The 12752-nt window shown below is 40.5% G+C and overlaps 1 protein-coding gene across 1 annotated transcript; it reads left to right on the top strand.

Annotated features, from left to right (window-relative positions):
- The first annotated feature begins 3314 nt into the window (after positions 1 to 3314).
- Positions 3315 to 12099, top strand: LOC139451702 (cartilage matrix protein-like). The gene is made up of 3 exons (XM_071233020.1): positions 3315 to 3375; positions 8216 to 8785; positions 11960 to 12099. The coding sequence occupies exons 1-3, from the start codon at positions 3315 to 3317 to the stop codon at positions 12097 to 12099; spliced, it is 771 nt and encodes a 256-aa protein (XP_071089121.1).
- Positions 12100 to 12752: the final 653 nt, after the last annotated feature.

The following is a 12752-nucleotide window of genomic DNA, read 5'->3' on the forward strand; positions in this document are numbered from 1 at the left end:
TTTGAAATAAGTTTTAAATGATGTGTGCATGGTGAATGTGCAGGTAATTTAAAAGTAAATATAAAAACTGTTTACGACGTAATAACATAGTTGTTTAGTGTTATTGGTGAACGCCGTACTCGTAAATACACGTGCTTCATAAATCCGGCCTATAAAAATCGAGTGCTGGATCAGACTTATCAGTGACGTGCAACATACCACTCCAACGACATGCAATGAACAAGGTCACCAAGCGTCAGCCGATGCATTCAGTCGCTTCTCAAGACAACCATCCTTGGGACCTTATCACACGTTTTTATTAATCTAGTTAGAATGAAGGAATAAAATACTGTGATAGTCATGGAAGCCTATACTACATAATTACTAAATATTATGGTAAAAATGCCTATGGCCTATTCTGTTTGATTTCTCTGGATATATTATTTAAATAGCATGACACCTTGCTGTCTCCAGCGAATATAGTTCTTGGGGAGATTGAAGGACCAACATCACTGATCCGGAACATTTTATCTATACCATATAAATAAAACAACAAATACACAAAGAGTGAGTGAGTTGGGTTTAACACCGATTTTAACAGTATTCCAGTCATATCACGACGTGTCTGCTTAATGTGGGAGGAAAGCCCGAAGTGAATCAGTTCTCATCCGCTTACCACTTCGGTGAAACCCACGAGCACGGATATGGTGCTGACAAACCTAGAAACATAATCGGGGCGAACCGGGATTCGAACCCACAATGATTGGTTTCTGGCGTGCCCAAGCGACGCAACTCTGCAAAGCGAATTGTGGCGCCTTAGACGACTGGTGTGTCAGCTTAATGTGGGAGGAAAGCCCGAAGTGATGCAGGTCTTAGACGTTTACCACCTCGGTGAAACCCACGAGCACGGGTATGGTGCTGACAAACCTAGAAACATAATCGGGGCGAACCAGGATTCGAACCCACAATCATAGGTTTCTGGCGTGCCCAAGGGACGCAACTCTGCACAGCGAATCGCGGCGCCTTAGACGACTGGGCCACCCGTGCCCCCCACTTTACAATGAGGAAGGGGACTATTGACTTAAACTATTGTAAATTAAGACTTGCGAAACAGCTGATAAGGTACGACCATTTATAGATTAAAGATGACACGGACCTAATTACAGTTCATATCTAAATCAAACATCGGGACTACTCAATCAAATAATCAAACAAAAAGTGTCACACTGTGGCACAAAAAAACTTCCAATAGTAAGAAGAAGTATTATGGCAGCATCTGGCAATATTTGTTTAAAAGTTTTAAGACTAAAGAAACGACATAAGATCTTAAAAAGCTTGAAGTGTGTGTTCATGGCCGAGTAGAGTGAGATATATGCAAAACCAGAATTAAAAAAAGTATTTTCAGAAGGTATTTATCATCATTCAAAAAAGGAAGTATCATTTAACTTGGAACCTAACTTTCCTTGGTGTACTCAAGGTCACCACACACCTCATCTGGCTTAACATTTTATTACAAACTTTCTTGAAATAAAACAAATTTTAATCAAGGACGGAAGCCTTCAAGGTTCATTTTTTATATATGTAAATTCTTGACATTTCAAGATTTCAATGTTAAGTTTTACATTTGGAGTATCAACTTCTACCTTCTGGGGCCCACTACGATGATTGCCGATGTTGAGATCAAACAGGACCCGGAATTCATTCATACCAGCGAGTACCATGTTATATACGAGGGCTGGTCAAAAAGTCTTAAGCCTAACAAAATCAAACCAACAATTATAAAAGAATTTTGTTTTCTACAAAATCTCTCTTCATACACTTCTCATATCGTTAATGAAGCTTTTCAATTCCGGTGAGGAAGAAGTTATCTGAAGACACCCTGAACAAAACATTCACGGCAGCTTTGAGGTCATCGTTGTCGTCATCGCACTTTCCGCCAGGTGTTCATTCAGTTTAGGAAACAGGTGGAAATCACTTGGTGCAAGGTCTGGCGTGTATTGGAGGTAAAGAAGCTCTTCGAGCCCCCATTGTTGCACAGCAGCCTTTGCAAGTCGAGAGGTGTCAGAAGAGGCATTGTCATGAAACAGGAAACTCCTGCAGTCAGCATTCTTCGCAACTTTTCATTGATAGAATATCTCAGGCGATTAAGCAAAGCAGCATAGTGGGCACCAGTATTTGCCTTTTGACTTTCTAAGTAATCAACAATAATCACACCCTTTAATCCCAGAATACGGTGGCCATAACCTTCTTCACTGATCTTGAATTTTGGTGGTGCCGGAGAAGTGGAATGGTGCCATTCCATGGATTGACGTTTTGACGCGGGATCATAGTGGTCGACCCATGTTACTAGTCTCTTTTTGAATTGACGAAATCCTCCTCAGTTAGCTCTATATTTTCTCTGGCAATGACAAATATCGAGTCGATAACTATTCATCTGTAAATGTTTATGAATAATAGTTTCAACTTCAGCCATGGTAATACGTCTATCTGATAGTATAAGGTTTTCGTCTCCTTGATTGAATCTTTACTGATGAAAGTTGAGCGACGTCCAGGCCTTGGGTCATCATCAAGGCTTGCTCTACCAGCCTTAAACATAGCTGCCCAACGTTTGACAGTGGATTAGCAAAGACACTTATTCCCCATACACTTGTGACATGCGGTCATGAATTTCTTGGGGAGTACTTTTTTCTAAAGTCAAAAGCCTGATGCCTGCCCGGTACTCGTTCTGTTCCATTCTGTGTCCATTTGGACCACTATCACTTTAAACTGGCTGTCACTAATATACAAAAGGCTTCAACAGACCAAATACATTTACAGTCAACTTCTTTTTTGACTAGTTCACTTTGTTATCTTATCCATCCATCCATCCGTCCATCCATCTTTTCATTTTCAAATTACAACGTGTCTGGTTAGAATTAGTCCCCCGAAGCTTTGCCTCGCATGGTCAGACAACATTGTGGTGTGTTTGATTGCGTGTTAACATTGTGTCTTCGCGTCAAATTAAGATAGTTCTAAGTGATTGTTGCGGGGTTGGACTGTCAGGTGCGTTGACTTGGTTTAACAGCGTCTCGTAATTAACGTAACACAACAGCCTGGACCAGATCGATCATTTAAGGCCTCTTTACACCTGGAATAATCCTAAGTGAGCCGTTAAAACAAAACACAGATAGAATCAAACACATTTAATGCAATATTAGCTAAATAATAGCTGAAAGCGTTACTCGTTCGCTTTGTCTTGGTACAACCTGTCGTCCCTATCAGTGAGTAAGCTGGACCCGAACTTTAACTCGGACTAATACTGCAATTGGAGCAGTCGTAACGACAAAATTGACAAGATGATGACAGTTACCATTGTTGTCCTCTTGGCGCTTGTTACTATGGGGAAGGGGCAGATCGGTAAGCTATACATATATCTTTCACCATAACTTTCTGTACCCAGGACCTGTTATTTTCCTGCATCGCATTTATAGTTCCCAGTATTACAGAAAACATGGGACCGCCTCCGTGGTCTAGTGGTAGAGCGTCCGCCCGGAGAGCGGAAGGTCCGGGGTTCGATCCCTGGCCGCGTCATACCATAAGACGTTACTTAAGATGGTACTTGTTGTTACCCTATCTGGCGCTCGGCATTAAGGGGCTAAAACAAGGACTGGTCGGCTCGGAGTCAGTATACTATGTCTGAGTGGGGTATTCATGTTAAACTGCAGCATGATATCTCAGTGAGCTAGCACTATAATCGGCATCAGTCCGGACTAGTACAAGCAGCCACACAAACACACACACGTACATGCACGTCGTTATATAAGTGCAATAATCTTGGACGTTAAACGTTAAAACCCATTTCACCTCACCTCACAGAAAACATGTCCTCTGATGGAAGGTTCTAATATCGACATATATGTTAATTGTAGGTTCAGAATTGTGTAGCAAGCAAGTGTTCTGGTAATTGCCAACACATGGCGAGGTGATACACATAGACTGACTGTTAATCACGAAACACAGACCTTCCCTGAGTAAGTTGTCAGCCCATGCTTGTTTGACCCATTGCATTGTCTTGATACATTTACGAACTTCAGAATGGGTAGGTGTGATTTGAAATGGGGTTATTCCAAGGCTGTTGCACTTACGACATACATGCATGTGTGTGTGGCTGCTGGCACCGGTCCGGGCTGATGCCGAGCGCCAGGCAGGGTAACAACAAGTACCATTTTTTAACGTCTTTTGGTATGACGCGACCTTCCGCTCTACCAGTAGACCACGGAGGCGGTCAGCATAGGGGGGATAATATAAGGGTTATCAATGTGATGAGAAGCGTTAAGAATGCAAAACGTATGGACACGCCACCCACATGTTTTGTTTTTTTGTTTGTTTGTTGTACACGTGCAAGGAGGATATTTTTAGTTGAATATTTGTATGCAGTTAGATTGCTCTACAGATGTTATAGGAACAAACATCACATATAAATTATTTTCCATAAGAAGATGCGGGTTTGTCAATTCTAGTTTTAGATAGATCGTGTCTTGTTGCATGCATGCATGTACATAAATAAAGAGACAAAACCCTTTCCACGTCCAATAGAATTCTCTGCATAAAGCAGAGTCGATTGTTCGACTACATCGTGAGCATGTGTTTATGAATCACTATCAAAAAGTAATGACACCAGGAGTTCGCAAAAAGGTGCGCCCCACCGGTGGCACCCGTCACAAACACATGCAAAGGCAAGTCATGTAGGTAACGCCTATCCCCACTTTTGGAAGAGCACGTTTTAATATGTCTCACAAAAACACCCGAACTCCAAATGTATTGCAACATGTCATGTAATATATGGTCATCAGAATCAAAGTAGTGACAAGTATTTCGACCTTAATAATACCACAAGCGTTGTATCATGCTATTCCACCAGGTCACATTTACCAACATGCAACTGTCTTTCCAGATACATTTACAAACTAAGCTATATCCTTTATAATGTATTGGAATGTATCAGTTAAATGAGACAGGTTCTTTTCAAATGACATTGGGCTTTCTTCAAAATTCAAAATCGCGTCACATGTTGATTATCATGCCTAATCCTTTTGCCTTACTCATGATGGAAACAAACTATTATTCGTATCCTCAATCACATTATATGTCATGTTTTGAAACAACAAAAGGTAGCGTTCAATGAAATATTGACTGAAGATACTGATAAAATACCATATATAAGTATGCATTCAAACAATCATCTGTAGAGCCAATTTTCCAAACTAAACGCTGAAATAATTTAACCCATTTACAAAAGTAACACTCGGATTTGAATAGTGCAGCATTGAAGCAAGGGTACCAGGTAGAGTGCATTCAAATAATATTTATATGACATAACCTTTAATATGCTCTTCATAAACAGAAACGCAAAGCCAGATTTGTGTGAGGTAGGAAAATACATTTATACGAGGAACATGAAAGAGACGAGTATGCGAATCACATCCTGGGGAATGGTAGCCCACACGGCATGCAACGCAAAAGTCAGCTGCTGCAACGTCTGGGGATGTGGTTGACGTCGGCGTAGCCGTCTATCCATTTCATCCCACAGGTGCTCTATCGGTTCAATTCCGGGGATCTCGAGGACCAGGGGAGAACATCAACGTTTTTGTTGTGTAGAAAGGCTCTTGTGATCCGTGCTATATGTGGTCGAGCTTTGTCCTGCTGGAATACACCGTTGCCGTTGGCTGCAATCGGGAGGACGTGTGGTAGGAGAATTTCGTTTATGTATCGTTGGGTCGTAAGATTCCCCTGGATATGAACCAAACCTGTCCTGCCATGATGAGAGATATCCGCCCACATCATAACGCTACCCTCACCAAACCTGCCGTAACGTTCTCCCCGACGCATGTAGACCCGTGTTCTTCCATCCCCTCGACGGAGTCGAAATCTTGATTCGTCGCTGAACCAGACACCCCTCCTTCGCAGTTGAGGCCATACCTTATGATGACGATGCAGTCGTTGTTGTCTATGTTGTCGACTCAATATGACCCGTCGAACAGGAAGTCTTTCTCGTAGACCTGCTACTCTTAAACGGTTTCGGACGGTCTGGTCGGAGATTCTGCGCAGTCCGGGTATTTAGGATGCAGTTGAGGGGGCTGTGATTGTCCTTTCACGTAGGTGGCGCAGTCGGATGTTGCGATCTTGGGCGGGAGTGGTTACTCTTGGCCGATCATGTGTTGACCCCTGCTGTTGAAACCGATCCCATAACCTTGTGATGGTGCTGAGCGCTACATTGAGAACCCTGGCTACAGATGATCGGGATTTTCCTGCCTGCAAGCGGCCTATGAAGCTGTTTCTTTGCTCTTCTGTTAATCTTGGCATGTTGTTGATGAACAGTCCTGCACTTTAAACCCTGCACTTTAATACCGTTTATAGTGCAGCTACACGTGCAGTGCCAGCACCTCTATTGTCCTTTTGTTAATGCACTTGGTGCGTTTTTCCGAATCGTACGTGTTTCGCAACTAATGGTTTGCACATGTCCTTGTTGTGATCATTTTGATCCGAGAAATTTGTCACTGACACTATAACACATTAAACCACTTCATTTTGCACCTCTTGGTCCTCTAATTTTACTTTTATGACCAAACATATCCATATCGCGTTTCTTTTTTAAAGACTATATTATCTCATCTAATTATAGGTCATCTGTTTGTCACAATATGTATATGTTCTATTTTTTAGAATTAGGTTTACAAGCCATTCATTTTTTATGTTAGATCAAACATGTTAGATCCTTAAACTGAAGGTGTTTAGAAACTTCTATAACATAAAGGGGTGGGTGGGGGGTGGGGTGGAGTATCATCCCCTTGATCTCGTGAGCTAACCACGCGGTTCCATCCATGACCGTGGTTTTGCGATCCCCGATTACTCGTCCTTGATTTTCATGAGCCAGTTTTATTTGCTACACAACTCCTTAACCAGGCTAATGTTGGGTTGTCGATATGGCGGCCAGTGCCATTGATAACGATTGATGTTTGCGGGAAATTCAAAATTGAAGAATTGACTGACATGCTAAAGAAAGCCCTCAAAATTATTTTTGATAGAAAGAATGTTTTCATGTCCAATGGAAACTTGGCCAGAGGCGGTGGATAGTCCCTTCCCTTTTGAACATTTTCTTTGATTTTCTCGATGTCTGATTGGTCGGTAAAATGTTAATGAAAATCAAGGGCAGGTAATTTGAGATCGCAAGAACCAGGGGATGGATCCAGGGGTTTGTGTATGTTCACCGACATCCGAGCCCAGGGAATAATAAGGACGGGAGGGTACACGTACATCTTTTACTTCTTTCGAGGGGCTGAGGCCTTGGTTTTTGTTTTTGCCAACCACTGCTTGACGATATACACATGTTTTCTCTGAAAAAAGAAGTGTCAACCTATTGAGCTAACATCCAAGTTTCAAGAACCATTAAGAATGAGATTTGGTGCAATTGGGGGTCAAAGTAATAACATGAGAAATGTGATTACTTTCTTCTTAAGGTAGCGAGAGACACGGAGCTCTCTGTTTCCGATGTTACATTGACCTCCATCTTGGGGCATCTTGGGGCATCACATTAAGTGCCAGGTTTGAATGATGTTTTATACTTGAGACTGATTATGATGTTGACAGTCAAATTTCACTCTAAGGGTCATACGTTCAATAAGTATTTAGCGACCAACATTGATAGTCAGATTCACTGGACTGGTAATTTGTAAGGACGTTCTGCCTTTGAATGCTCATTCCATTCTTCGATTATATAGTACCTACGGATCTGCCTTAAACATTCAGATGACCCAACAAAGATAACGATTTTAGTTGGTGCTGTCCGTTTTCACACAATGTAGGCTTGGTGCTTTAGTTAGGGTGCTAAGTATATTTATATCTTTGAAATAATAACAAATCCAATATAGAATTCTTACAAAACTGATTTTACTTTTGACTTAGTAACCAGTGTTTCTCTAACGGGATCGGATGGCCAGCCTCGCTGACTTGGTTGATGAATGTAATCGTATCCCAATTGCGTGGATCGATGCTCATGATATCAATCAGTAGATTGTCTGGTCCAGACTCGATTATTTACAGACCACCGTCATATAGATGCATATTGCTGAGTGTGGCGTTAAGCAACAAACGAACAAACAAACAAACAAAAAAACAAACCAGTGTTCCATTATACGAACATTAGATTATACGAAATGTTCCAGTCATGCTTACCAACCTTTGTTTTTGTTTCTCGTAGATTGTGCATCCCAAAAGGTCGACCTTTCCCTAATCATCGACGAATCCTTTTCAATTGGAATAGATAGCTTTGTGGCGGCCTTACAGTTCCTGGTAGATTTAATTTCTGGAGCAAATATTAATCCTAATATGGTGCAAGTATCAGTAATTACATTCGACACCAGAATTTTTACTGATATACACTTTGATGACTTTTCCAATGACAAACCTGGTCTTCTATCTGCTATTAACATATTAGATTATTTGGCTAGATTTGGCTCAGAAACAGCCGGGGCCTTGACACTGGCCAGTGAACAAACTTTCGCAGCAAATGAGCGAGGTGAACGACCAGATGCCCGCAACGTTGCCATCGTAGTGACCGATGGAGGGGCGAGTAATACTGATGTAGAACTTCAAGCAGCAATTGCCAAGCTTCAAAACGTATCAGAAGTGTTCGCAGTTGGTATTGGGGCAGGAATATCCTTCATGCAACTTCAAGATATTGCTTCAGACCCGAATACGGAGCACGTGTATGAGTTGGAGACATCTGGTTCACTTATGACTGTAAGAGATGCGCTCTTCACTGCTTTGTGTAAGTATGAACAATAAATAACCTCTCTGGCCTTACGTGTGCGTTAAGTGGATTGTAGGCCCCAGAGGATGTAACAGAAACTTGAACTGTGTAGCTTATTTCAATTTTGTTGTGCTGACACCTGACAATTCAACTAGGTTAGCCTTTTCATTAACAGCGTTATTTGTCCTCATTTCCAACTGTACCACATCATCATTGTTACCTTCGTGAACAGAAAAGTATCACATGTATGGTCGATTAGTATAGTTTGTTTATGAAGATGTGTATTCATTTAGCAGATAACATACTGTGTTTTCAGTGTAGAGCTAGGTTACCTGTAGATTTAACCGTGCTAAAATTAACATTTGAAACCTTACTCTGCGCTTTCGGTTCCAAATTCAATTTAGCGCAGTTAAACTACAGGTAACGTAGCTCGACATTGAAATCACAGTATTTTCATATCCATTCTACCATGACTAAATATAACGCGAACTCATTAGTGTTATCAAATACATTGAGTGAAGCGGCATGGGTTGAGCCCTGTGTTTTAAGTTGGTTGTCGATCAGAATTTACGGAATCACCGACAACAGCATTTTAACAAAATATGGGCACTATGTACTCAAGCAGTTTGTTTACACCGTAACACTTCAGTCGATTTTATGACAGGCAATACCAAAACTTAGCAAGCCTTGCAAAGGTAACGTTCTACACCTCACGACACTAGTATGACGTCATATCGCTCATTATGACGCAAAAGATATGACATCACAGTCGTATATAGAGCAAGCACTCTGCCAAATACGTTCTCTTTGAAGATTTCTATCCGGTTTTCTGCACGATATATATTGCCACACATCCTGTGTATTATATATATTGTGATAACCACAACTTTGCATTTTGTACTATATATTTGTACATATCTTTATATACCCACCGATAATGACTGTAAACGAAACACAATTGCAAAAATATTAGCTTTCGCGGGGGTGATTTTTTATGATTTGATACCCTTGACTGACAATCAAAATCGAATATTTGTTAAATTCATGGTATAATATGTATTAAATAAATCATAATTTTATTTAGATACATCTGATCGTTTGGTAATTCTATGACCAACATGTATGAAGCTTAAATTGAATAACATGCATTGTTTATCCAGGTCCGCCCTGTGTCTCCAGCTGTCCCATCGACCAGATCTGTGATCGAACTCAAAACATCTGTGTAACAAGTAACATATACCATCATATCAAATTGTTGTGTCGAGTTGTCGATCAAACACTCTTTTAACAGAGTCGATCGTGTGTCAGTATAATACAACGTGTGTTACAGCCCTTAGATAGAGCCATTCCTGAACCACTGCAATTATGAATCTTATGCCAGTATAATATAACGTATACTACAGCCCTTACATAGAGCAATTTCTGAAACACTGCAATTATGAATCTTGTGCCAGTATAATATAACGTATATTACAACCTTTAGATAGAGCCATTCCTGAACCACTGCAATTATGAACCTTGTGCCCATATAATATAACGTATATTACAACCCTTAGATAGAGCCATTCCTGAACCACTGCAATTATGAAACTTGTGCCAGTATACTATAACTTACATTACAGCCCTTAGATAGAGCCATTCCTGAACCGCTGCAATTATGAAGTTGAAAATCTTGCAGACATTATGCATTTAGTGTTGTGCCCGTTGATTTTGATCAAGTATTCGCCGTTCATCCAATATGCCCTCCACTGCTAAACTCCACTTATGTTACTGAATGGAATATTCGTGACGCAACCCCAACTTGTGTTACTTTCTTCTCGTACAAGTCTCTTTGTACCAGCATGACAAGTACCGCATTCGACGTAATAAGCGCCCAGGGCGCTTCCAAAATTAGAAATAGGGGGCTCTTATTAGAATATAATTTTGGTGAAAAAAAAACATAGTTGAAAGATAAATTTCGTGGTTTGTGCTGACAGCCTGAAATGTTTATGTGGACAGATATTTTTTTCCAGAATTTGATTGCCCATAATTAAGTGTGCATACAACACACGTGTGCGTATTATACCGAATAAATAAGTATTGTGTACATTGTTCAATCGGAAGGGATGCTAATTGGGCTTATTCACTAGCCAATATATCAGCATATATCGCCGTGGGCGCTTATTAGAGCGGGGCGCTTATTACGTCGAATACGGTATAACACTATAACAGACAATTCCTGATACAATGAAGTGGAATGTAACGTTAACATCGGTTATAATATTTGACCCAAATCTGATCTCAAAAGAACTCTAACATTATTCAGGTTGTAGGGAGTGCTCCACTGGTCTAGGTTTCAGGGACGTCGGATGTAGTGACATAGTTCAATCTCTATAATACATTATTTATGTAATGTGAAATAAATATCGGACTTGTTTCTAAGGCCCCTTTGATTACAGGGATGGGAATGTATAAGCAGTGGAATCCGAGTGAATCAACACGTGTAATATAAACCGTTACTGTTTTTAGTTTCAGTCTAAAAGCTTTAAGGCTGTGAGTAAGTGAGTTGTGGTTAACGTCGCTTATAACAATATTACAGTTATATCACGGCGTGTGAGCTTGGGAGGAATGTAATATGCTGCTGCCACTACTAGAAACATAATCCGGGCGAACTGGGATTCGAACTTCAATCATAGGTTTCTGGCATGTTAGCGTATTGCAAAACGAATTGCGCCACCTGAGACGACTGGGCCACCCGTGCCTCCTAACGTACCTCAAGGGAATATGTGCCCATGTTATAGAGACGGTTAATTTATTAACCTTAGATATTTCATCCTTAATGTAAACACTTAAATGTTTAGTTTCTAAGAATTGCTTGTTTATTGTTCACATATTATTTGCTGACATTAATTACGAATTCAATACTTTGTTCATTTCTTTTCAGTAATGGACGAATGTGCGGATAACTCTAATAACTGTGATCCCTCTGCAACATGCACAGACACGCCCACTTCATTCACATGCACGTGTACACCACCCCTTGTAGGAGATGGGACTGTTGGGAATTGTAATCCTCGTGAGTCGGACAGCGTTTAGACATGTATAGAAGTTAAAAATTTTCATGTAATAATATGTTGATAGGTGTTGTTTTCTTTTGGAAACTTTTGTGAAAATGTTGGACAAGCTTTAAGCTTTTCATTTAACTGATTTCAGTTGTCGACGAGTGTACAGAAAACACAGACAACTGCGACCCAGCTGCGACTTGTAATGACACGCCCACGTCATTCGAATGTACGTGCCCACCACCCATGGTCGGAGATGGCACCGTGGGAAATTGTAATCCTCGTGAGTAGGAGAATGTTACATCGTTTCCATGACAACTGCATAGCGTTAATGTCAAAAAGCCTAGATCATAATGCAGTATTTGAAGACAACACATGCTAAATAGTGGAGCTCCTCGAATGTTGTATGTGTTCCATTTCAAAAGCCTTAACTGTTTCCCCTTATTTAACAACTGGATAAAGTGTTCGTTCGTAATGCTTAAGACCCGGTTCGATTCTCCATTTGAGAACAATGAGTGAAGCCCATTTCTGGTGTCCTCTGCCGTGATATTGCTTGAATACTGCTGCAAACGGCGTAAAACTATACTCACGTACTCATATCACATAATGACAAGAATCACCAATGAATTTGATATATGTGCATTGTCAGCAACTACCCAAAACAAGCATTACAAAAATAGAAGAGTCCACGTTTGTGGACTGTCAACTGAAAAGATCTAAGGCACCCCGTTTCCTTTAAAGTTACAAATGTCTTTTCTGTCCATAAGTCTTCAAAGAAATTTAAATCTCAAATTACTCACTATTTTATAAATCAATAACATATCAAAATACAACATATTCGGAACAAGTTTCCTCTTATGTAGAGAGCAATATGATGAATATTAGGTTTGGTTTGTAAGCTGGTTTTAAAACCAACTGTACCAGTTGACAATCCTGGGGTATTC

The sequence above is a fragment of the Haliotis cracherodii genome, unplaced genomic scaffold (genome assembly GCF_022045235.1).
Source record: "Haliotis cracherodii isolate W230 unplaced genomic scaffold, xgHalCrac1.p SCAF_9, whole genome shotgun sequence".
NCBI classification, from domain to species: Eukaryota; Metazoa; Mollusca; class Gastropoda; order Lepetellida; family Haliotidae; genus Haliotis; species Haliotis cracherodii.

Excerpts from the sequence above, each read along its gene's own strand:
- LOC139451702 (XM_071233020.1), top strand. The coding sequence starts at position 3,315 with ATGATGACAGTTACCATTGTTGTCCTCTTGGCGCTTGTTACTATGGGG. Across the intron at positions 3,376-8,215 it reads TATGGGGAAGGGGCAGATCG|ATTGTGCATCCCAAAAGGTC; the intron begins GTAAGCTATACA and ends TGTTTCTCGTAG. Across the intron at positions 8,786-11,959 it reads TGCGCTCTTCACTGCTTTGT|TTGTCGACGAGTGTACAGAA; the intron begins GTAAGTATGAAC and ends AACTGATTTCAG.